The sequence below is a fragment of the Cariama cristata genome, unplaced genomic scaffold, assembly GCF_000690535.1.
Source record: "Cariama cristata isolate BGI_N322 unplaced genomic scaffold, ASM69053v1 scaffold15371, whole genome shotgun sequence".
In the NCBI taxonomy this organism is placed as follows: Eukaryota; Metazoa; Chordata; class Aves; order Cariamiformes; family Cariamidae; genus Cariama; species Cariama cristata.
Genome location: NW_009601122.1, coordinates 27,301 through 53,971, shown reverse-complemented (window position 1 = coordinate 53,971; position 26,671 = coordinate 27,301). Strand labels below are relative to the sequence as shown.

Here is a 26,671-nt window from a genome sequence, read left to right as displayed (position 1 = left end):
CTTCCCCATGGGCTGCAGGGGAATGACTGCTCTAGCACCTGGAGCACCTCCTGCCCCTCCTTCATCATTGACCTTGATCTGCAGAGTTGTTTCTCTCACATATTCTCACTCCTCTCTTCTGGCTGCTGCTGGTGTTGTACAGGGTGTTTTTCCCCCCTTCTTAACTCCTCTGTTCTCCCAGAGGCACGACCACCGTCGCTCATGGGCTTGGCCGTGGCCAGCAGCAGATCCATCTTGGAGCCAGCTGGCTCCATCAGACATGGGGGAAGCTTCTGGCAGCTTCTCACAGAAGCCACACCTGTAGCCCCCCTGCTACCAAAACCTTGCCATGCAAATCCAATACAACATTCATTGAGCTAAGATCCTGTACAGAGGGGTATCCCGGGGGCACTTCACTGACCTTCTGCTGTGTGATGCCCACAGGAGACTCTGTTAGCTAATTTGGGAGTTGGAATTTCAGGGGAGTGTTCCTTAAATGAGAGGACACGAAAGCTATTGGGGGGCAACCTCAAGGCAATACACTGTGTGGAACTCAAAGCCTTGTAAGAAATGCTTACTTTGCACCTCATCCACGGAGAAACGTAAAAGCATATGGAGATATGTTACACTGATATAGACTGGTTGTGATTTTTTTTCAGCTCTATGGCTATTGCTACCAAGATAGCAATGACATCCCAGACACACTGACAACCATCACTGAACTAGGCTCGCCTTTAGAGATGATTCAGCTTTTACAGACTTCCTGGGAAGACAGATTTCGAGTAAGTAGCAACTGTTTTAAAAGGACTTTTAAGAGAGCAATGTAAAAAAAATAACTTCAAGCATGAAGCAGGGGTTATGTACTAGGCAGTGCAATTCACATTTATTAAACGTTTGCTTTGCATATGATCACATCTTGGTTTAGAAACAACATTTAGCACTCCGTTCCTGCAGTGTTAAGATACTGTGCTGTTTTGTCTGTTGATGTTATCTAGTTGCAGCTGGTAATATGCTTTTTACATGGTATGTTCAAACATCTCTTACCTGTTAAAGCTTGAGGTCCAGGATTTTTGGCATTGAGCATTGTGCTCTGCAACTGGGATTTAAACAATAGAAGGATGTTACATTTCTCTCCTGATCCTTATCATAGGTTGGTTTTAGAATTGTTTTCTACTGCTTCTTGCTCTGTTTGTCTTTTACTGGGGGAAGAGTGAAATAAATGTACACAAATCTCAAACCTGGCTTGTCTACCACATTGGCAATTTACCAGGAGCATGAAGATCACACTTAATTTGTCCAAAACGAAGCCAGACTGCAGGAACTCTTTGATCAAGACAGCACTTTCTCTCTTAGTGTATATTGGGATGTGTCATCGGCTGAGGTTAATTCCCTAAGATGTTGCGCGGCAGCAGCAGTCTTCATCTGAAACACTTTGGGTTGCATGGCTACGTCTGGACCAAAAAACTAAAAGTGCCCCTGACTGACCTCAGAGATGAACCAGCTAGGTGCAACTCACGTCTGTACTATTGAATTCTTGCACTCTCTGATGGCCAGGTGGCTGCACGCAGGATACCCGTTGGAAACGGTCCCTGGGCCGTCCTGCCTTCTCGATCGCGTCTGGAGACTGTGCGGGAGAACAGCCTTGGTCCCGGTCAGACCCAGGCCAGAGACCGTGCTAGCAAGTGTGTGTGGGGGATTAAATTTCTGTGCCCGGGAATGTTCCCTGGCAGAGTTTGTTTTATTAATACAGATGGAGCAAGTGTGTTCCCTGCGCTAAGCTTCAGCTCCCTTTTCCTGAAAGAAGTACAGTCTTAAAAAGCGGTAGATGTACTTGTCACGGCTCCTGAAATACAGGACCTGTCTTCGGTTCATCTCATCTAGGGAATGCAAATAACGGACTGTGACGGCAACTATGTACAAAGTAAATGACCAAGAGATGTGTTAGATTATGGGTAATAAACAGGGAAGTTTCCTTCCAGCATGGATATTTCTGAGTGAGCAAAGGGAGATGAAGCAGAATTAGATGAAGGTATTGAGCTGATTCACAGAGGTGGAATTACGGATTCAACATTCCTGTGACCACTGTAATGAAGTCTTAGATAATGTCATGCGCATTAGGTTGTCTAAGACACAACTAATGCAGAGAATAAGGAGGAAGTAAAATCATGTCTTCATGATACATGAGACTTGTTTGTGGTCCGGACCTGAAAATGGCTGCATAAATATTTGACCTTATTCCTACAAATAATTTCCGTGTGTTGAAGGACTCAGTAATAAACTTGCTCCTCAGATCATCACCTCTGCGCTCAGCAGAGATGTGTGATACTGAACAAACATTAAAGCTTGTCGCACAGGGGCATTTCCAGTCCCAGCCTGACAGCAGGCACGCAGGGCAGCAGCCCATAGGGGTGGTCACAGAGGTTCCCAGTGCAGGAGCAGGGGCTTTTTGGTGCTTGAAAAAAGGCAATAATTTCAGATGACGACCTGCGTTTTTATTCAAGCTAAATTCTGGGTTCACTGAAAACTGAAGATATGTGTGTTATAGGTTAGTTTAGGCTGTATGTGCCTTTTATATACAGTGTACTGTGGGATGGCACATACATGAATCCTGTGTCTTTCCAGAGGAAGGAAAGAGTGGTCAAGTCTGACATCCCATAACCAGGCCTGTGTTCATTTACACCTACAGGCATCTCCATATGAACTGTGATATCCTGCAAGGAGGATAAAAACGTTCTAGTCTGGTCAAGCTGGGAAATGATTATAGAAGTGTAAGGTAGTCCTAATGTTCCACAGGTGAAGGGTCTGTGAGGGATAACTTCAGACACGCTCAGCGTGCTTCGGAAGGACCCATTTAGGTGCTCCCCTGAGTATACCACTTGTGCCCCGAGACTGAATTTGAATTTGACTACTTCAATGCACATGGCCTTAACAGTGTGTTTCAACAGAAAACAGGGATTATATATAAACAATAAAAAGCTTGCTAGACTGAATAAGGCCTGTTATTAATTTAATATATAGAATTAAAATTCCAGTATTTAACTGTGTTCATATTAATACTACATTTACGTGAATATCTTACATAGTGGACTCTAAAGGAATGCATGAATTGAAAACAGTACCTGGGTAAGGGGGCTGAGTTCAACATTCATCGAGTTTGCTGCCTAGTAATAGTTACTCAGGTTTCTAACCTGCAACCTAAAAGTGCAGCATCAGCACAGAGCCTCAGAGTGGCACATGAGGGTCCGCCAACGTAGACCCACCAAGGCAGATGGACATATACGCTTACGCTGAGGTACAACAAAGAGTTACGGAGCAGCTGTGGAGCTCCTTTTTCTGGGAATTTGCTTCCTTCTCCCCTGGAAAAAGGCAAACAGAAGAGGAACCAGTGGAAAAAAAATTACGAAAGCAGTCAAAAGGCAGGATCAGTGTGGAGGCAATACAGACACTGTCTGCAGTTGGAGCTCCAGGCGTGGGTGCAGAGCGGTCCGGCCAAAACTTCCAGACCTGGGGTTTGTAAAAGAGCAGAATCAGGCTGCGTGGTCAAGGCCTGTGCTTAATGTTATTAAAAGTTAATACTTTTATTTCTATTAAAAGTAAGAATAGCAACAATGAGCCTTGCTTCAAGAATAGTGTGGGAAAGCACTGGTAAAGAAGCTTATTTTTGTTTCAAGTCTCTACGGGTTTTACAATCAACTATGTTAATCCTATGAAAAATACCTTTCTTGCAAGAATCAGTTTTGAGAATGTTACAATGCTTATATTAAGTCATATATTTATGAATATATCTTCAGCTAAAGTGATTTCATTTATATATTTTGTGCTGAGAAAATAATGCAAGGTACCTACGTATTTGCATTTCAGATATGTCTCAGCTTAGTTCGCCTTCTGCATTATTTGGCTCACTCTCCACTTGGCTCCGTGACTTTACTGGATTTTCGCCCTCGGCAGTTTGTGATCGTGGATGGGGAACTGAAGGTGACGGATCTGGATGATGCCAGCATCGAGGAGAGCTCTTGCACCAGTAACAGTGACTGCTTCATGGAATTCCCTGCGAGGAACTTCACCCTGCCCTGTTCGGTTGAGGGACGGTGTCAGAGTATGAACGAAAAGAGGAATCTCTACAACGCGTACAGGTACGTGATTGGATAAGGTAAAAGAGAACTGAAAGTGGCCAAAAAGTCTCCAGCATCCTTCATAGTTGTTCACATCAACAAGTACGTATTGTCTCAGAACCATTACCCAAGAGTAAGTAAAGCCATGACTAATTGTTTCGTTTGTGAAAATACGTAGCATTTATAACTTTGGAAATGTTTTGCATACTTTGAGTGTGATTCACTACTCAGTCTAATTTTACATTGGCTTAATCCCACTGAATTCTTAACATGAGTAGAGATTTTCACAGGAGTGGAAACAGAGGTGCCTGTGGAGATGGGGACCCATTAGCTCTGTGGTGAGATGATTCAGGCAGCTCTTCTTCAGTGTGGGTTAAGAGGGGTCATCTCACGTTTTTCACCACCGGCCGGGCAAAGGGCTGGCTTCAGAGGCAGCGTTAGAGCTCAGCTCTTGTCCTGTGCTCCAGCTTGATGTTCCCCACCTCACCAGAGCCTGCCATGGTGGGGTTATAATAGGCCCTGGTGCAGCCACGGGTCCACCGAGACCCTCAGTTGCTGGCGATCTGGGGCATAATCCCAAGCCTCTGAAAGAAACGGGTACTCCCTTTTGCCCCCCTCCCCTCTGCCCAGAGCCCCCATTTCTACATGGACAGGTGCTGGGGGACTTGCTCCCAGTGTTGGTCACACTCCGCGGCAGCACCATGCCCGCGATGGGGGATGTGTAGGTGATGGGTCGTCATGCTGACCAGTCGGCCATGCTGAAGCCCGTCTTCCAAATTTGATTTTAAGGGTTTCTCTGAATTTTTCAGCAGAGTCCTTCTGCGCGACAGCTTTGTGTTTGTGGTCCCGACTCTTCCCCCGTCGGCCATCGCTCCTCTCCGAGGGCTGCGCGGGATGCTGGGGGAGCCATGTGGCTGCTTTCCAGGGAACCAGTAGCCGATGCTCAGTGCCACGCTCCTCCTGCCACCGCCGCTCTGGCTGACAGGCGCTGCTGGGGCAGATGGCCGCCTTGTCTGATCCAGATAGGAGGATGGAGGATCTCAAAGCAATGCCATAATGGTGTGCTCATTTCTTAGATTCCCTTTCAAGTATCATGCCATTCACTGCCTGCCAGACCACAGCGAGGAGAGGCTGCTCCAAAGAGAATCTTATGCTTTGGTCCCAGGGCGCTCACCAGCATGTGTGTTGCATTAGCTGACCACACTGAAATGGGCTGCACCACAAGGCAGCCGTCTGCAGTTGTGCAGCGCAGTTTTTACTGTGTCCTGCAAAATTTTCCATTTCCATTTGCTTGGCTTAAAGATCTTGCTTAGCTTGCTAGCTTTTGGTTAAGACCGTTTATTGGTCTGGCTAAGAAACCTTTGATAGGCACCCATCCATCTCAGTCCTAAGTGGGGATATGTCTGCGGTGTGGTGGGCTTGTGGCAGGTTGCTGGTCTCACTGAAGGAAGCAGTCTTTCTCTATTACAGTTCTTAATACTGTCTTTGAACTGTGCACCAGTGTGTAACGCACACACAGAGCCCCAGTGTTTTCAGCCCCTGCCTTTGCTTAATTCGATAGAGACAGTGGGTTTTTGGTCAACAGCAGATCCATGTTAGAGTAGGCTGCGACCACTCGTGCTAGAGCATTAGCAACAAACCCTGTGCCCTTGTCTTGGAAGGCTAAGTCCACACTTCATTAGGGGTAGGATACTAAATTTCTTGTTTTCATGGATGCACTCTGTTGCTCTAGGGTTAGAGATTGTCCTCAGTAAAGAGTTGCTGGTGCTGTTAGGTAGAAGTCAAAAGCAGCAACATGTCAAACAATGCATGGAACCCTTGTAACTTTAAAATGCAACACGCCCTAGCCTTGGAATCATAATCAGGCTACCTAGCTGGTTTCTTTATGAGGTAAATAATTAAAGGAGGGAAAACATTTTGGAAAAAACTCTACCATGCGTGAACGAGCCCATCTTGACTGTGCTATGGTTACCTTCTGTCACAAATGTATCTCTACGGGGTTTCCTCCAAATGTTTGGAGGCACTGGACTGTTGTAAAAGTAAGGATAGTTAATGTTTTGAACTGTTAACTAGTGGCTGAGATTGATTCTCCATCATTGACAATTCTTAAATTAAGATCAAATAGTTCTCAAAAAGAAAAACGAAAGGGAAAAAAAAGGGTCTGACAATCTATGTTATGCAGATCACAAGGGATGCCACTTGCCCTGGAATCAATGAATAACAAATGTTCCTGCAATTAAGTTGTGTAGGTGCCGGTGTCTTTACATGTCAGAATTTCACATGTGGGTGTTTACATCAGAACAAGTCATAGATTTCTATAGCCACAGAAAACCAGTAACCTCCATGACTCACATCCATCCAGCGTTTAGCAAAGTAAATGACAGCTACGGAACTTTTGCAAAGAACCATTCACAATCAGTCGGATTCTGCTTTATGGATAATCTCTAAGCAAAAAATGTGAGGTAAAATTTACCAGACAAATTATTCATTACAAATGTTATGCTGCATTTTAGATTTCTGTATATATTTATATTGGCTGTTTTATATTCACCACTAAGAAAACCTACCTGGGCATAATCCCACTTGGGAAAAACATAAATGCTATTTTTGTAATGGATCAAAAAGGCAATTAAAATCTCAAGGAAGTATTAATTGTATAAGTGCAATATGTCAGCTCAGTAATACCCATGCCTATGATCAACTTTTGCAATTAATAAGTTAGTTTTTTAAATTTGTGCTTATGTGAGATGTCTGCTAGTCTCCCTCCTGGGCACGGGTACCTGGAGGTTTCTGTTTGACAACGTGGTCTCTGTATATGAAAAAAACGTTTACTTTGCTTTGCAGGTTAGATGTAAAGCAGGGCAATTTCCTAATTGTGTTCCTGTTCTGCTCATTACCTAATATTTATGTCTGATAGTTCTGTTTACATTGTCAAATCCTGAACTGTCCATCTCCATCTTAGGTTGCTACGACACTGGGTTACAATAGAAGATGGCTTTCTCCTGGCAATTCATTTGAAAGTTTAAGAAAAGTGTAAAAAAGAAAATAATAATCAATTATTTAAAATAAGCAGAAATTTTATTTAAGCACTTTCAAAGTTTGAAAAAAACCCCAAGACTTCTGGGTTGATGGCATCCTTTTAGTTTGTTAAAGTACAGACAACTTTGCAAATAGTCACAATCCACGGGGCTTCGTAGCAAATTTCTGTATTAATGGAACATTTACATGTAGTTACAAGGCAGCCTTGTATATAACAGAGTGGTCTAGGTATGCCAGACAGCTGTGTGAATAGTCTCAGCTATATATTTATTTGACTATAGAATAAGGTTATATTTCCTGAATAGGTCAGCGGCTTATAAGCAATAGGAATTTTATTCCTTATGTTGTTCAATAGTTGCCAGACATTTGTAAACTCTTTTTTTTTTTAATTTTTCAATATGGGTTACTTTTCCATTGCAGGTTTTTTTTTACGTATCTTCTTCCACACAGTGCTCCATCCTCACTGAGACCGTTACTGGATAAGATAGTCAATGCAACAGGTAATTGCAATAAACACGGTAATGACAAGTATTTCCTTTTTTTAGTGTGACTATTACATTTGGGGTGTGGGGGATGCTGGTTTTATGTTCACTGCAATAGTTCACTAGGGTGAACTGCATCAGAATGCAATTCCTTGGGGGATCTAGAGGAACCCCTGTTTCTCGCAAGGGGAGTTTTAATGATAAAACCAGGATACTTCCCCATTGCCAGTGGTACCAGTGGTGCTTTTATACCTTAGAAGCCGGGGCAAGTGACATTGCCATAGATCTTTACTAATTACCAAGGTAGTGCCTTTGGGACAAGAGTAGTTGCATGTGGCTGTTTTTGGTGCATTGTTCTAGGGGTTTTATACCTTGTGCTGGGTGTATTCAATGAGGACTTCAATGATGCTGAGCTATAGCTAATTAACAAGCAAAGCCTTTGGAGTTCCCTATATTGGCTAAAGTTTGTCCCTTGTGGGGAGCTTACTGCAGTGTTTTCTGCCCGCAGACCTGGCGTTCCTAGCTGGATGAACCAGCCTTTGGCATGCCTGGCTCATGTCAGATATGAAACCCAATTTGTAGTAACTCAGGGATTTCATGTCCTTGCCATAGAGCAGGGCACTGCTGGGCTCTGATGCTTAGGACTTTATTTGAATGCAACCTTGTTTTGTCCTGTGCAGGTAGCTCCTCATCTAACTCATTCTTGTTCTGTGCTTTTAAAGGAGAACTTCACTGGGGAATAGATGAGACGGCTGCTCAGCTAGAGAGAGTTTTGAATCTGTATAAGAGCGGAGAGTACCTACAGAACACTACCCGGATGCCGAAAGCTGGTAAAGTGGTCTTTCTTGAAACTTAACGTCAGAGACTTTTTCTTTATTTTGAGGTTTGAAAGGGCAAATGTGCAGAAAACCGGGCTCAGTGGCCCTTGAAATCATGCACATGACAATCTGTTGTCTGCTTTTTGCTTCCTGAGTGCCTTCTGAAGCCCTCCTCACTCAATGACGTAGCTGGACATCCGTAGGTGTGAACAGGCTGTAATTAATGGGGGTAAGGAAGTCCAATGGAGCATTGCTCTCTATAGCCGATTTGTGAAAAGTGTGTTTCATCACACCCACACACTTCTCTGCTGTTGGAGTATCAGAACCTGCCCAAATGTGCGTTGGGGGAAATCTAAGATGCCGTAACGCTCCGTGGATTTCCTGAGACGTATAAGAATTTCTTGCAACGTAAGCACTTGTAGATTGGAAGAATAAAATTTTTGCTTGCATTGCAAGAGAAAAATAATGTGTCCCTTGGCTTCTGCTAGCAATAGAATAATAAAAAAAAAGGACAGGATGAAAATGAATCTGCATAATAGTGCCTTTTTCAGAAAATCTCTGCAGCACCCCAGGTATGTAAAATGCTATTCAAGCTGCTGTGATACAAAGGGATGCATGTTCTTCCCGGAAGGATAGCTTGTGGAATTACACACATCAAAGAAGATTATGTATGATGGAAATGACTGTTAAGCCTAACAATTGAAAAAGCTGTTTTGCAAATTATTTTTGTGTACGTACAACATTTATGTCAAACTGTCAACATAATTGACTGCAAGTTGATAGGAAAATTATGACTTTGCTGTAAAAGCTCAGTAAAAAGGGAAAGATGGGTTCTAAATGAAGATGAATGTTGGCACAGGGGGTTTGAAAAGTTCAGTGAAGCATTTGCTCTGTGAAAGAGACACAGGAACCAAATTCATTCCTGTCGTAGCGCTGTTAACCTCAAAGGGCCATGACACCAGGGATGAATTTGACCCACTTATCGGAATAATTCAATATTTATTTTGTTGTAAAATTGGCAGGAAAATTCTTGCAGGTGTTCATTTAACTTTCTAATTTTCAGCTTTTCATCACAATCTGTGCTGAGTGATGCCTGTCAACACAGCAAAATTATTTTCAGCAGTACAATCAATAGTACAAACACGTCCTTTGTTGAAGAAGTGCCAGGAGGGCTGAAGTTTTTCTGTGACGCTGGTTGATTCCAGATTCAACTGCTGTATCAGGACAAGATGAAGTTTTGAATTTTAGAGGGCTGTCATGTTTACAAAGAATCTCAGGGAGAGAAGCTTAGGACAGCGGTAGTAAATGTAACAGTGCAGGTTTCTACTAATATGGAGCAGAGCTCCATGTATATTTGGCTACTGTAATAATTACACATTTTTTTGTTAGTTTAATTCCATAGAGTCCTGGATAATATAACGCAGAATCCGCTATCCATGTTCAAGGTTAGTAACGCCCTTCTGTGCAAGGAGCCCTTTTTATTTGTAGGACACTGCTGATGGACTTAGGCACTCTACAGCGTGAGCAAAGGTGTTGAAAATCTGTAGATGCTTTGTGTAACATATTTGGCCAGTCCCCATTAAAGACCACGAGGATAATACTGAATTCCTTGATAGGCAAATGTTCTCAACCAACGGCAAACATGAAGAATCGGATATCTTTGTGGAAATCACACTTAGATGAGATGTGTTTTCAGACTTCGCTGCCATGCCTTTAAAATGTGCAGGCCTGTTTCTTGTTTGTTCTAAGGCTGCTTTAACCAAACAGAAAAGGAGTTGTAATTTATTTCTATTTTAAGGCTCCCTTTCCTTGCCAGAAAAGTATGAAGAAGTCATACTGTGAGGGTGAAAATACACCTACCTACCCATTTGTATCACTTTTATTCTGAACATATTCCTTTCTCAACTGATATTTGACTGGTAATACCATGCTAGAATTAATTTTTAATATTCTCAGTCCAGAGATTACCGAATTAGAATTTATTAATTAGAAATTATCCAGAGATTATGGAAATCTCTGTGGTATAGTGAAGTTGCAGGAGAGGGTGACAGTGGTGCTGCAAGGGACTGGTGTCCAAGAGATCAACCTCTTCTGCTGGCAAGACACTCCCAGTTAAGCTGCCATCCTGACCAGTGAAACCAGGGTTAAACAGCTGAGCAGATTGAATATTTTGTGTAACTCTTGGTGGGTAGTAGAGGGGGAGACAGGGGTGAAAAGGGACAACTGTGATACTTTCCCAAGACCTCAGCTGAGGTCCTGCTTTGGCCCTGTTTGGGGTCTAGGAAGACACTATTACTCTCTGAAAACAAAGAAAACATATTTTTAAGATTGTGGGATTTTTTTTAAACCTTTTTTGCCTTGCTCTACAGCATAATGAAAGTTCAAGGAGAGTGTTTTCCAACCCAGTGCTAGGTTAAGGTAAAACTAGAGATGGTGGTTTGGTTCTAAGGCCAAATCTGAGTTAATCAGAGCTTTGCATTCATATGCTGGGCTGCCAAGATCGGGCAGGCATAAGTTCACATCGATTTTGCTCCAGATGATGGAAATCTCACAAGGTGACTGGCTCCCAGGATTTTCGCTCTCTCAAACCGTAGAAATGACAAGAATTAACGATGCCAGTCTCCTCTGGCATCTAAAGGGTTGTAAGAAAATAAGACCTTTGTGGTGTATGATCTATTTTGAAATCCTAAAAGCAGAACTGGAGGAGAATTCAGAACCAAGAATTGCAAGATTTTGTTCTGTTTTGTTTGGGAAAAGAAACCACAGAAGGTTCAGGTAATTGTGCTTCAGAATTTGTCTTAGGTCTAAATGCTTTGAATTATCCATTGTCTTGGACAGAGCATTGTAAATTCATACTAGGGAAGAAGAGATCATGATCTTGGGCAAGTGATCTAAGGCCGTAACTAAAACATAAACTTTGAGGAAACAGTCTATCTGTCTGAACCTATGTTTTTGAAAGGAAGACCTCCTCCTAGGAACACCATGAAGTGAGAAAGGTGATATTGATAACCAGTAGGGAAGTGACGTGAAGAAAGTTCTTGTCAACCCTAGTGTTCTCATAAATAAAGTTTAACAAGATGACATAGTCATATTACAGAAGGTCTTGGATATTAAGCTTTCACTGAGCTTCAGTTGTAAAAGATTTTATAGTGCTGTAAATTATATTACACTCTGGACTTTGCTTTAGTATCTTAGAAACAGAGTAGAGGCATGGGAGACATTCGATAGCTATGTATGTGTTCTGTAATCATAAATCACACTACTGTTAATGTTGATACAGGAACATTACAGTGTTTAAAACAACACCATGAACAAATACTTTTATATTCCATTGACTGTTGGTCTCTCTTGCTGGAATCCAGAAGATGTGAAGTAAAACAGGAACCATGTATTTCTTCTGACATATGTTATCTAAAAATGATTAAATCGTTCCATTAATTATCCAGATTGAGAAGACTATAGAAAAATCTACTGATGTTCATCAGTAAAGCCCTGCCCCGGTATCAACATTTTTATTACTTCAGTCAAGTGACACTGATTTGTATCAACTGGGTGTCTGGCCCTTGAGCTAAGCCTCAGCCCTTCAGTTAACTCAGAATTTACTCAGAAATGCGCGAAATCAGCTAACACTAGTAAATCGGATAGCTTTGTTATTCATTAAAGCTAATAGATGACCCATTATTAGGCCTGAGGGTGTGCAAGCCCACAGAAAGGCATAATTAGCTGCTGTTGTTAGTTGAAAATACATTTTCAATGCTAAAAAAGCTGGAAGGCTGGACATAAAGCAAAGACGCTTTGTGTTTTCCTTTGTCTTAAGACAATTTGGCAGGATTATGCTGTATGTAAACATTTACAATACAACAGTGTTTTGAAAAAAATATTCTGCAGGGTCACTATAGCAACCTGCTTAGGAAACTGTAAATCCACCCAAGAATTATTGAAATCGGGGAGTGGGAGTGTGTGTGTTTGCGCATATGTGTATGTGCAAGAGAGAAGTTTTGCAAGGTTGCTGGAATATTGTTTGAAGCAGTTTATATATCCTACAGCAGGCCACAATGCGAAGGCTAAAAGTATGCTGCTGAAGGTGCTTGAAGGCTGAGCCGGGAACTGCAGCCCAGTCCTTGCAGCCTGGATTCCTGCTTTATCTGGCACTTGGGCGTTTGGTATTTCTTTCCCAGGGACGTCAAGGTTGCTTTGTGGCCAGCTGAGGGGGAAAGGTGCACAGGGCTGCAAGCATGGGCAGAAAGTTGCCCTCTGTGTCCTGCCTTGCACAGGGGGCTTTCGCATCAGCAGCTGGGCAGTCCCAGCACACAGAGGAATACAGGAGCAGGTACCTTTGCACCCGTATGGCTCTAGAAATACGGTGGGGCTGTATAGCTGTATAGTGACCGGTTGGTTGTTGCTGACACATATCTCCACCGTTGTGCAAACCATATGCCCTATTCGCTGAGCAACGTGTTCTGCTGTCGCTGAACTTCTTCAGGTCCAACTTGGCAGCATACAGCAAAATGCTTTCTGCTGAGGGGTTAGGTCCTCAGCTCCATTCAAGAACACTAAACAAGTCACTGAGTGTCTTTTACAAATCCTGTAGGCATCTGTCTTTAAGCTTAAATACCCTGCACATGTGACCCTAGACACCTTTTGGCTCGTCCGTCATCAGCATCATTGTTTTGATGAGAGAGTGGGCCAGATGCAGCTTTCAAGCATCTGTGGCGTTAGTTTGGGCTCGTTGCCTTCAGTAAATCGGTGTGCACGGCAGAGGTGGCCGTGGGTGCAGAGCAGCTCCCGGGGATGTGTGACACGAGGCAGGAAAAACACTCCAGCTGTGTCATGTTAACAGGAATAAAATGTAAGGGAACATGTTGTTCTTCTCCTTATTTATTTGTGTTTCGGTGACAGCCTGCATACTGATTTAAATATGGCTCTACTGTAAGCACAATAGAAGCATATAAAAAGAGGCAAGCCGTACTTCGCTTCCAGCCTGCACGCGGGAAACAGCCAAAGGACGGAAATACTCACCAGAGAAACAGGGCTATCTTCTGGTCTGACGGCAAACCCGTGTCCTGCCAGGCCTGTCTGTCCTTCCAAACAGTTGGGATTCGTCAGAAATGATTGAAAGCAGAGACACGCGGGATACGCCTAGTATGTCATTTTCTCAGACATACTAAAAAATAACTTTCCCTAGCGCAACTGCGCATATGGCTTTGTGAGGCTTGTTGTCAGAAACATACTTAAATGTGAGGTATTGAAGCAGGAGGAAAATTGCAGCATAAAATGAAGTGTACTAAAAATGTAAGTGTATTATTGTCTATTTACGATCCCATTCTGTTCTCCGTAAGCTCCCTGGGAATCAGTGGGGACTGTTCGTAAAGCAAAACACGGCTCAATACCACTTTTTGCTGAGATTGGCAAGATCAGACCCTTTCTGCTTACTTGTGAGCAAAGCAATTAAAAGCGATTCCAGAGTCTGACTGCCAGTGTTCCTCTTGAGAGTGGAGGAAAAGAGGAGGCAGAAAAAGGAGCAACATGGTTTCTCTCTCAAGGATGAACATTACTGCATCTGTGTCATTGACCCATGGTGTATTGGCAGGTGATAACTAGAAAAGACAACTGGGCAAATTTCCAACAAGTAGCTGTAGTTGGTAGTAAAAATGCAATCTGGCTGCTGTGGCTGAAATAGATGGTCATTAGGACTGATTAAAGTCAGATTTAGGTTGATTCAAATGAGCTAAAAGGGGGAAACCACCGACAGTTTCACATAGTTTATTATATACTTGTGGAGTTATTTATATGATTCAGTCTAGTACAGTGAAAATGAGTATGTTTATAGATTGTAGTTGGCTTTGGGACAACACAGGTGATTTTTGATGGAAAAACTTTAGAATAAGATTTTTAAAGCATTGGCTTTTTTTTTTTTTAATAGCTGTTGCACTGGTCAGTGATGCTGCAGATTGCTTTTAAAGATGCCTCTGTTACCTATCACGAGAAGGTGCTCAGTTTGAATATCACTGTGGCCGTCGTGGGGGCTAGCTAGCACTGTAAGAAACCTCTAAGGAGATTTTGGCCTGATCAAAACAGCGTGTTTTGATTGACCAGAACAAACTTGTAAAAATATTTTAAAACTGTTAAAAATACCACAAAACAAAACCTTTGAGGACTGCCCAGATTCAGCATAGCAAGATACTTGGAAGTCCAAACAGGGCAGGAAAAATGTTTCCTAGTAGGACTTATTTGTATACCTGTGAGCAGGGAATCAGCTGCCGTATGTTAAGCTGAGTAAATCTGTTGTAAGTGACATCAAGATTAGGCTTACTGCATTGTATTTATTTGCTTCAATCCTCACAGAACCAGTAGATGGAGAAAAGGATTCTTTTTCCCTTGTGATACTGGTAGGAGCGTCTTGCATTTCTCTGATCTACTCCTTGCCATTACCTTGATAGACTTTATGTACTCTGTGTCAAGCTACGTGTATGTATGCAAAAGTGTAAATTTATGGCTGCATTTATAGTATTAGGCAAGTATTTATTGGTTTTAAACACCATTAGTCTGGAAATCGACCAGAACTTTGACCTTTTTATGATGTGATTTACTGCTGTGAGCCTTCAAATTCCACGGACTCCATTTAAGCAAGTTTCAGGTCTTGGCAGGACAAAAACCTGAGCTGGAGCTGTCTTTAAAGCAGTGGAGTATTGCTTAATTGACCAAGAAACTGCACTGTAGTGACTGAGATGATCATTTAAAGGTGCAAGGGAAGCCCAGCTCTCATGCGGGCTGGGGCTAATGTCATTGCCGGGGCACATCTCAATGGAGGGGCATCCTTCAGGAGCATCCTTCTAGTTCACGTGAGAGGAGAGCATTTCTTCACAACTCATACAAACAAGGGCTAAGGGGTCAGCTCCCTAATTTGTTGCTGTGTAAACAAGAGATTCCAGGGATATTTGCCTTCGCCATGTGAATAGGGAAGGCTGCTACCTTGCTGAGTTTTGGAGTGAAATGCGGTTTCCTCAGACCAGCACTTGGTTGGTGTTGCAATGAGTTTCTGGTCAGTTCTAACTGTAATAGTTTAAGAGGAGATCCCATGTTGGCTTCCTGGGGCAGTGGGAGCACCTGACTGGTTTGGGAGCATAAGCCAGGGTGTGGGGCCATCATGTGTCCCACTCTCTGCTCTTTGTGGCCACCTTCCCATCGGGATGCTGCTGAGGGAAGGCGTTCCCAGGCAGCCACCCCTGCTGCCTGCCATGAAAGTGGGGAGAGGGGCTACTTTCCTGCCTTTCCCGCCTTTCCCCCTTGCTGCATCCCAGTCCCCTCCCCGCAGGCACCGTAAGCAGGAGGCTCAGATCCCCAGACCGCTGGCATTCAGTGGTTTGTGTCAGTTCGAGGGAGCTGCCAGAAGCTGCCTTTGTGGATCTCCTGTGACTCTGTGCTTTCACTTAGACTCCAGTGGCTGTATTTTCACCTGTCTGGCACTTGATGCTGTTCCAACCAAGGAAAATGCTCTTTACTTGTGTGTTGCGCTGCTGTATAGCTGTTGTGCTACCCTGTGGCCACGAGTCTTTGCAGATGGTGGTGGCTTCCCTCATGTAGGAACTGGTGGGGAGCGGCAAGGAGGGTGGAGACAGCCACGGGGCTCTGCTGCATGGTGAGACACCCTAAGTACTGGCATGGATGTTTCCATCCTCTCTTGCATCTGCAAGCCAGGACCTCACCATCACCGTCGCAGTTATTGCTGGCCCAACTCTGTCGATTAACGTGTCCAAGCTGCCCAAATGATTTACCAGGCTTGGTCACCTTGAAAAAGTCAATGGAAAGGGAGAACTTTATCTCCTGCCTCTGACAGACCCTCAGGTCAGGTAAATCACTACTGCTCTTTTGAAATCTGTTTACATCAGCCGAGAGCCTAACCCCTGACAGCTGTACTGGGAACAGTGTTGAGAAGAAAGTAAGTGCTATAGTCATATCAAGAGGCATATTTGTGTGCAAAAGAGTTTAAAAATTGATCAGTAATTCAAAATAAGAGTCTTCCAGATGGGCTCCTGCATTGCATGGTGTCGCGGCTTAACGCCAGCCAGCAACTAAGTACCACGCAGCTGCTTGCTCACTCCTCTCCAGCCCCATGGCGGGATGGGGAGGAGAATCAGAAAAAGGTAAAACCTGTGGCTTGAGACAAGAACAGTTTAATAATTGAAATAAAGTTAATAATAATAATGATGATGATGATAATGATGATAAGGAGGATAACAAAGTAAGAGAGAAGAGTAAAATCAAAGGAAAAAACCCCCAAGTTATGCACAGTACACCCACTGACCGATGCCCATCCCATCCCTGAGCAGTGACCGGCCCCTCCCAGCCACCCCCCCCAGTTTCTATACTGGCCATGACGCTCTATGGTATGCAATATCCCTTTGGCTAGTTTGGGTCAGCTGTCCCCACTGTGCTCCCTCCCAGCTTCTTGTGCAGCTCCTCGCTGGCAGTGCATGGGAAACTGAAAAGTCCTTGACTTAGAATAACCATTACTTAGCAACAACTAGAACATCAGTGTGTTACCAACGTTATTCTCATACTAAATCAAAAAACCACAGCACTGTGCCGGCTACTAGGAAGAAAATGAATTCCATCACAACCAAAACCAGGACACATGGAGAAAAATACATGATGTGACACAGGGGCTGCTCTGCTTATTGCCCTGATGGCATGCCAAGGGATGCTCCAGCCCCGGCATGGAGCCCGGCAGGCTCCGAGAGCACCCTTGGGAAGGGCCAGGACATGCTCCTGGCTGACATGGAGAATCAGGCAGATGCTTCATCTGCTGCTGCGGCAGCAAGGGCCATCCTTCTGTGAACGTCCTCTGTGGTGTGGGGTTTGGTGAAGTGCAGTGTTAGGTGACACTTCTGTCACCATGCAAAGAAAAGCTGTGGGTAGTCACATTTTATATCCAGTCAGCATGGCATATTCACTGATACAAATAGTTGCATGTGGTGCTGACAACAGTGAATTGAGTTTTTTGCATTTAATTTGTGCACATCATTTTTCTGACCTTGGCTGGGAGGTACAAATCAGTACTCAGCAGTTACCATACAGAGATAAGAGAGTATTACTTAGTAACATTCAATTATTGTTACACTGTACAGTTGATACAGAAATTGGAAAAAAGGGACTTTACCTATCCAGCCAGTAGCAGTTTGATTTATGCTCTGACTTTTCTTGAGAAGAAATGCTTATATATTTCTGATGGAGAAATGACGATTTATAATGTGGAACTACATTTTGATTTGCTTTTTTCTTCATGTGCATGAGTCTGCATTTTCTGAATTAATGAAAACTTTTTTGCCTTTCATTTAAGTGGGACATGATCAGCTCTGATTTTGCTTCTTGTTTGGGAATGTTTCTTGTGATACTTTTAATGAACCAGGCTTAAAATAGAATGCATTTACTACATTTATTTCCCACTATTTCAAACTGTGTGGTGTGAATGATACTTATGGATGTATACTGCTTTTCCCAGTTGAAATACTGGCAGTTTAGAGTAGTGGACACACTTGCCTTTGACTCAGTGGCGTTCATATGATGTGCTGTATGAAATATTAGCAAGCTGAATCTGCAATGTCACGCAGAAAATGCCTGAACTAAAGTGACTTAAGAATAGGCTGTGAGTCAGGGCAGGCATCTCTGGTTTCCATAATAGATACAATTAGAAGAAACATAGAATGTATTTTTTTTTTAATAGTATTGGGCGGGGGGGAGAGACAGGAGGGAACCATCAATTTGTGCATCTGGTTGCTAAATAGAAATGTTTAGAAATGATTAGTTGAGTTTGCTGATGTATTCATTAGAGAAACCCTCGTCAGCGGCTGGGAAAGTGAGAGGAGCTGTGAACAGAGAACAAGAGGCAGCTCATAAGGGCAAGTGAGACTGAACGGCAGCCAAGGGAGAGGAGCAATCGGCAGGGCAGCGCGGAGGCGCTGGGCGAGGATCACGCTGACATGCTCCCGCTACTTTTTTTTTTTCCTTCTCTTCGGAGGCCCATCAAGCGATTCCCCTTTTGTGCTAATCTGAGCAAGCAAAAAAAGTTTGCTTAATTAAAAGCCTGTCTTTTCTTCCTTCTCTAAAGGAGCCAGAGAAAAATAGCATGCTCTTCTGAGGGAGAGGGAGGGCTGGGAATGCCTGGTTGGGTCTCACCCCGACAATCCCGCTCACTGTTAAGAAGTAGGACAGTGAGTCAGTTCATTCAAGTGGATGCTGTTTATTCAATGGGACATTCTTCCTATAAAACTCCTAATAAAACCAAAGCCTCGCCTACGCAGTGGGGAAAGGGAAAGGGTTTTGTGCACACACTGTTTATGTACAGACACTTTCTGGAGAAAAAGGTGAGAAGAAGAAAGGGGGAAAGGAAAAGGAAAGTAAGGTGCAGAGCTATAAACACGTTTGGGTGTAAACCGGGGCTGGTACAGTCTAGCCTGTCACCTTTTCCGTCATATATCCTGCTCCTTAGCTGTTATAATAAACCTTGCCTGTTAAAAACAAGCAGTTTGCTGGAGCTTTCAAAACGATTGCTTTGCTCTGGTTATTTGCAGAGTACAGGCGGGTGCCTGAAGCTTCTATTCCTGATGAGAACTACAGATGCTGGCCATCTTACCATCATAAGGGCTGCCTCCTCTCCGTGTTTGACGTCAATGAAGCCATTGAGATCTGTGACAGCTACTCCCAGTGCAAAGCTTTCGTCCTAACTAACCAGACGACTTGGACAGGTAGGTTGTGTATGCTGTGGAGCAGAAGCAGCAGCTGAGTCATGTATTCTGGCTGCTTTAAGTGTTTTAATACAGTTTGAGGAGTGTGCTGTGCTGTGCTGTGGGAGCCACCAGCAGCAGCTAGATGTGGGGTAGTTTCTGAAGCTCCAGCTGGGGCAGTTTTGGTTTTGGTGGGGGCTGCTCTTTGCCAGCTTGTGCAGGAGCAGGAACCTGTGAACAGACTCAGAGGAGCTGGCACCCAAGGGCCACAGCCCATGGACCATAGGTCTCCAAACCGTGGGATCTGAAGTTTTATTTTAAAACACAGCAACAGAAACAACAGAAGCCTGTGACCTGTTTCTGCAGTTAAATATGCAGGACATGGTCTAACATCTGGATTTAAACAAATCTTTCCAATGCATATGGTTGTTGCAGTTTGACACAAAACCAAACAGGTTCTCCCATGCATCTAGCTAGGACTTATTGGCTGGTGTAAGAGATGCCCTGCCGCTGGTGGGAACATTGCTTCTAGCAGTAGGGCTTTGGCTAAAGGGAAAGCAAGAAGGGAGGGTGTAAAACAAGGTAAAAGTAGAAGTACAAGTAGAAGTAGAAGCAGAATTTGCAGGGGAAAAACCCATTTGCTACCACAACTCATTTTCTTGTCTAACAGAATACACTCATTGAAAAGAGAAATACATTTTCCAAAAGGTCTGTGGGCCTGGCAGTCCCAGTGTTGTTCCTCTGAAGGCAGGCAGTCGATGCCGATTGACATCGAGCGGAGAATTGGCCCTGGCTCACTGCTTCTGCACCAGACTTGTGCCTATTTCAAGCAACTCCAGAGCAATCTGAGAAACAAACATGTTACAAGTCTCTGCTAAAAATCTCTGGTAGCTGCAGCTCTGGAGTAGCTGAGGGTTTCAAAGAGCTGAATGCTGCAGCCGGCTCCCAACCCCGCACCCCTTCCCTGTGTGCCCAGGAGAGCCGCATGCCCCTGGAGCCGGCCCCGGCCAGCTCAGCTGGCAGTGTTCCCCTGAGCACACTGCACCCCTTGAAGAGTGAAGAAAAAAGGCATATTTGTGCCTATAAGGTGCAGTGGACCAAATCTGTGTTCTTTCATAATCTTCCCCTGAGCTAAAACACCCACTGAAGTCAGGATGAGTTTTTCTTCTGTGATTTTTGATTGCGGACACGTGCCCTTGCCCATCCTGTGACTGCTGTGCTGTTTCCCTGCCTGCGATTGCCATTTTCTGCTAGGGCCAGGTCAGCTCCCCTGCTCCTGTCTTTGAGAGGAGGGGTGGCTGATGCTAGCCACACCTTGGGAAAGCTGGTTGAATTTCTTGCTCTGCCCCAGACTTTAGTGTTGCGAGTTAATTTAGGCTTGGAGGCTCAGCTTTCTGTCTGTGCATCTGTGATCGCAACATGTCTTAACTTCAAAGACAAAGTCTACCCTGTGCGCAGTTGGGTGCTTCAGTTGTGCTTAGTTGAGCAACATAAATACACACCACAGCCAGGCTTATGTACATGCCTCACAGGTCCCCAGATCTGAAAGCATCACAAACGAGTAGAAACTTCAGACAGTTCAGATATTTTGGAGCATTTTAGGCAATGTGCTGCTACGGCTTTTTGCATTTTTTTTTGTGCTTCTGGGACGTGTGAACAGAGACTTCCATGGAACCTAGAAAAAACTAATTTATATTAACCTCGCCTATGGCTAACCGGTAACTACTCGGTCATCATGTCAGACTATCTCTAGTCAGACTATTGAAGTTAATTAATATACTAAAAAAAGTACTTACTGTGGCACAGGGAAATTCATAGGACATGTAGAGCAGTTCCTGTCTCAGGTTACAATATTAAAAGCAAATGAGACATAATGGCAGTATTTCTACTCTTACTTACCATTCCCTTTACCATGTCCTTCCTGATGCACGAGCTCTTGAGTCCCTGAAACCCGCAGCATGGAAATTTGCTCAGTAGTTGGGGCACCCTGTTTGCCATGTGATACTTTTTAAGAAAACAGTGTTATGGGAACCCCCTAGAGAGGCAGGCTGGGAGTAAATACCATTTGATTTTCTGAAGTTTAGAGAGAGGGAAGGCAGAGGTTGAACAGATGTGGGAAGTATCTCTGTGGGCTCTGCTGCAAGGACAGGCAATGGCAGAGCACGTCTGTGGGACAGCAGGTACTCATCGAGAGGCAGGGGTGTGAATGCAGTGCCAGGTCAGTAAGCATGGAGGGATGGTACAAGAACTGTGCTGTGGCTCCCACAAATACTGGTGAGTGAAACCTCACCAAGTTCAGCCCTCACTGGCCTCCGATGTATGTATGGCAGGTGCCTTGCACTACCCAGCCTGTTATCACTTGCTGGTGCTTTTTGCATGAGGAGTAGAAACCTTGTTCCAGCTTGGTTAAAACCCAGAGCTACAAAGTCGTCAACAAAGGCTATTTCAGAGAAAGTCGTGTGTAACGTACATTGCACTGATCAGTTTTGCAAAGATTCAAGCCTACAAAGACAATTCTGCTCTTGTATAGTCAAAGGGATGTCCTTCATTTAAGCCCCGAACTCAAGCCTGTTTTTATCAGTGGGAGAGTCTTTAAATACTTTTTAAAAGATCATGTGAAATTTGTATTAAAATCTTCAGACCTTTCCTTCATTTAGCATGTTAGCTGTGCACAGCCATATCTTGACCATAATTAGATAAGAGTAAACATACCGACACCAGGGGAGCTTCGGTGTCATTTTAGCCAAAAGCATTTTGATTTTATACCAGTTGAAGTTAAGAGAGAGTTCAGTCTTGGGTTGCCTGAAGAATGCATAGGTTGAAGAAGAATATGAAATATCAGTATTTTAATGTAGGCAACCTTTTGCACATCACTTCTAATTATTTTTTTTTCCTTCCGCCCCCCCCCCCCCCCCCCCCCCCCCTTTTCCTATTCGGTGCAGGTCGGCAGCTTGTCTTCTTCAAGATGGCCTCAAATCATATCATGCCTGATCCTGACAAGATAACATATGTGAAGGTGACAGACTGACACCTAAAGTGGCTCAGTCTGACACGTGAGTGGCAAGAGCTGTTTGTGTATAAATATAGGCAGCTGTTAGGTAGAAGGCGGCTGTGGCCGGAGAGATAATTGCACTATTACTCATTCTAATCTATAGAGTGCTAAACAAAACTTTAAAGAAATAACCTGCATGACCAGGATGAATGTGCAATAAAACAACATTTTGAAAATGTGATTTTTTTAAAAAAAAACAAAGCAAAATACAAGGTATGATACACTGTTAGGGTATAATTTTGGTTATAAATCAGCTGGCAGCTCTGGCTTTTCTAACCAAGGTTAGCATAATGTTTCTTACCTGTACGTGTGTACAGGGCTGAAAGTTGATAATTTCTATGGGAAGTCTGTATCGTCTGTGCTGATATTTATTTGGGCACGTACAATCACAACAGAGCAACCGAAGCGTATCAGTTTGTAAGCTGAATAACAAACGTTACTGAAGACAATCAGCATTTGTGTTAAAGCTACCAAATATGTGGTGCCGGCGTATTTGTCAAAAGGAAGGAATTGATTATGTTTAGAATTGCAAGACTGTAGCTAATTTTCATTTTTGCTTCCAATGTTATCATAAAGTTTCATTTTTAATTTAAAAGAGACATTCTGTAGGTCTAGCAAATGACATAAGCATATGAATAGTCCCACTGCAAGGGCAGGGACTTACCCAAGTGCTGAGTGCTTTGCTGAATGGGGATAGGCCTGAGCATATGCTTACAATTAAGCTTGTGCTTAAGACTTCTGTTGAATCCAATTTGAATTGTTCAGGAAGCCACATCTTTGACAGACTAGCAAAGCAATCCAGCTGGTGGAACGGTACTATCTTAATGACTATCTTGCAGTTATTCGTATTTTTTATCATCAAATCCTTGGTTTTCTAAGGCACCGCTTGCTAATTCTTAGAGTGAATGAAGTAAATGACCTTAATAATGTCAAATGAATGCTAGCCTTAATTCTATACAAAATGTGTTTTACAGGCATGGTGTGTCTAGAGAATTTGCTTTCAGTGAAAGCAATAAAGTAAACGCTAAAGTGACCAATGTCATACTGTTTTGTAGTTTGTACAGTCAGGAAAAAAAATGTGCTTTTGTTTCTCAAATTGTTTATTTTTGTAAAAAAAATAAAAGATAAATACAATTTCTTTCATACTCAATTTTTTTGTGTTGCAAATAAATGCCTAAATCCAGTGAAGGCTTAGATGTAATGTATTGTATGTAAACTTAAGCCTGGGATATTTTTCCCAGGAAGGAACTGTGGTTGTTCCAGTGGCTCCCAGGGAAGGATGTGCTTCCAGGGTACATGGTGGCTTTGTCTATGCGGTTGTCTGTCACAAACTGAGTGACTGTTAGAAGACAGCTCTTGTGTAGCCTTTCCTACTCTGTGGTTTGAGTCACACTGGTACCAGTCTTTTAACATTTGCAAGGGGCGAGGACGAGAGCAGGACCTGACGGAATTGCTTGTTGGGCTAATTGGTGTATTTTCTGTACGAAGGAGGGTCAGGGAGGGAGAGTAGGGGAGCCAGGGAAGCTGGGCAGCGGTGTGACCATGCAGGAGAGATGGTCCGACAGTGACACCGTCGGCAGTGGGTCTCGTCTCACTGCGGTTTCTCTGAGGTCACTGATACTCTAACGACTTCTGGCAATTGACTGAAATGACGTGCTGTAGCGGCTGTAACTCACAAATTATCAAACTCCCAGCCGTAATAGCTCAGCTGATTATGTCGCCATGCACTTAGGAACCCATCAATCATGCTGTGGTAATAAACAAACACTACAGATTCTTTTAAAATTGCTACATAAATCATGCCAACACATACTGCACAGTTCATTGAAGTGATAGGGGTTGTTGGCAGCGAGGTGCTGGTATGTATTTTGAAAGTCTTTAACCTCCTGTGATTGCCTTCCCATTAAGCAATGTACACTGTTCCAAAAATACTCAGCATTTAAAAATAATGTGAACGGTTAAATTCTTTAGTTACATTCCTAGGTAAAAAAATACCAACCTTTAAAAGAAAAAAAAAGATATCTGGGGTAATTCTTTAATGTTGTAGTCAGGTAACCTAGGATAATTTCATTCCATCACTTTCCGCACATGGGAAAAAAATGCCTCTTAAGTCAGGAATTGTTTATTCCTGGAATTAAACAAACTTGCCAAACCAATTTACATCAGCTTTTGCGAACAGATCCAGTAAGCAAGAAAGAAACATAGCTGTGAGCCAAGAAGCTGGATTCTAAATTTCTGTGATAATCAACTTTATACAGTCAGTTTTATAACTCTTTGAGAGTAAGGCTTTCCAGTGGAAATGCTCATTAAAACCTTAATAAGAAGAGAGGCGTGATACTACAATAAGTGAATTTAATAGCTGTAATGAGCACTGGTAAAAGTCTGAATTTATGGGGAGAAAGTGTCTTTGGCAGCAGTGGGTCTGGTTCATCAAAGTGCGTGGCTGGTGCTTGTGGCATGGAAACCCCTCAGAAGCCACAGAGGAGAAGGAGGAGGAGGAGAAGGAGGAGGAGGAGGAGAAAGCAAGGCATGAAGTGAGCTGGCAGGTCTGGGCCAGTCAGCCCAGAGCTGCTCCACATTTTCTGTGGAAAAGGCATTTCTATCTGTTTTTCCCTCTAACATTTTGACTGCTTTTTACATTTCCTGGCTTCCTCAACCCACAAGGTAGCAATATGAAAGAAGACACCACAGGGCTTTAAAAGACTGATGTCTGTGTGCATGCATGCACGTGTGTGTATGTGTATACGTATTTATGTACATGCCATGCTGAACAGGGAGAGCTTATTTCCTCAGTGAAAAGCCAATTAGCTGTGGAGAAAATGAGGTGCTAAACAGGATGTTGAGTTCATCTGGAGAAGTGAGAGCTGCATGAAGCAGCGGGTGCTGCAGTGTTGCAAGGGGCTGTGCTGAGCGTTTGGTCCAGCCCAGTGCTGCATTGCCCCGGCCAGGCTGCCCAGCCTCCGAGAGCTGCCCACCATCTCCGGGATGGCTTGGTGAAGAGGTGACACTAGCCCCAACACTGGGAACAGACTCCAGGCAACAAAATGGGCACTGCTCAGCATCACCTCTAGCCTGATATCCTGAGGGTTGTAGTGGAGACACGCCAAGAGCTTTGGTCTTTGCTTAGACCAAAACAAAAATGTGTTCTGGTTTTTCTGTATCTTGTCTAAGCCTACCGTTTTCTCTCTGGTCATTTTTGAAAGCTTTCTCCCCAACTTCAATGTGTCTTTTTAAGTGGAAAGCTGAGGTCTCATGTATTCAGCTCCAGAAACAGGTTGTTAAAACGCTGTGCTCGTTTTGGCTGGGTAAGAGATCTCTAAAAGCATCGTGTCTAAGAGAAATCTGAGGTGAAATTAGTGATGTCACCATGAGCATTCATGACCCTGAGAGAAAGCCTGAAAACAAATGGGCCCTGTTGCCAGCAGAGGAGGTCAGGTAAGTTTGTATAGAGGGTGAGGGGGGTTGGATGGGCAGTGAGACACTGGTGGAGAATCTGAGAGAGATGTTCTCCCAACATGAGATGAAGGAGTTTAATGTAAGTACGACTGTTCCTAATGTGTTTTGCCCTGCCTTTCCCTGAGGCATTTTACTTAGTAGTTCTGCCAGCCACGACCACCAAGTTTCCCATAAGATTTGTGAGGATGGTAGAGTGGGGTGCAGCAAGCAGAGCAGCTTGGAGTGAAGGCACGTCTTCCTATTGCCAGTTACCATAAGTGATGTGCTGACCACTGGGGACCACTGTCCTGGAGCAGGACCTGACCATGGTAGGTGCACAGTGAAGACCTTGTCCCTGCCTCTGAAATTCACCTTATCAACTTGTACCACAGCTCATGATAAGTCCATGCAGCCTTGTGTTCACACCAGGTGAGCAAAGGAGTAGACTTAGTGACTAATCAGTTAGTCACAGACAAGCATCCGGAAAAACATAGCTACCCACATGGGGTCTCTCTGCTAGGGATATGGAGAGCAGAGACCCAGCAGCTCACTGCGGGGCTGCCCTGCACGGCTGCTCTCCGCAGCCTCCTCCAACAGACACCTGGGGACGGGCAGGAGGCACGCCTTACAAGGAGAACTGGAGAGAGGCAAAATAGGCACCGTTATTCCACTTCCACTGGTGCTGACCCTCTTCATGTTTAGAAGACCCCATGCCTTCATGCACTGTTACTATTTGGAACAAAAAAGACACTCTTGTTGATAATAATTTAGATTAAGCAAATGATTTAGAGGACTTGTAATTCAAAGCATATGGAAGGTGATAGTAAACATCCAAAGATCGTGTTATGTTGCCTGTCAGGAAGAAACGTATGAATACAGGGGTGTTCAAACTTTAGTAGAGAGAGCCTTATCTTGTATTCTTTAGCACTAAATTCTTTGAAGGCTAACTAAAACCTACTCCCAGGATAAAAAAAAAAAAAAAAAGTGGAAAAAAGAGTGCAAAGACTATTCAAAAGTTTTTCCAGGAAAA

The 26,671-nt window shown here is 43.6% G+C and overlaps 1 protein-coding gene across 1 annotated transcript; it reads left to right on the top strand.

The window, feature by feature from the left end:
* Positions 1 to 638: 638 nt before the first annotated feature.
* On the top strand, positions 639 to 22,684 carry PKDCC (protein kinase domain containing, cytoplasmic; the record flags this gene model as incomplete). Its single annotated transcript, XM_009710338.1, has 6 exons — positions 639 to 761; positions 3,841 to 4,112; positions 7,551 to 7,630; positions 8,335 to 8,442; positions 19,002 to 19,175; positions 22,097 to 22,684. Coding segments are annotated over 6 exons (843 nt in total), but the record flags the coding sequence as incomplete, so codon positions are not given.
* Positions 22,685 to 26,671: the final 3,987 nt, after the last annotated feature.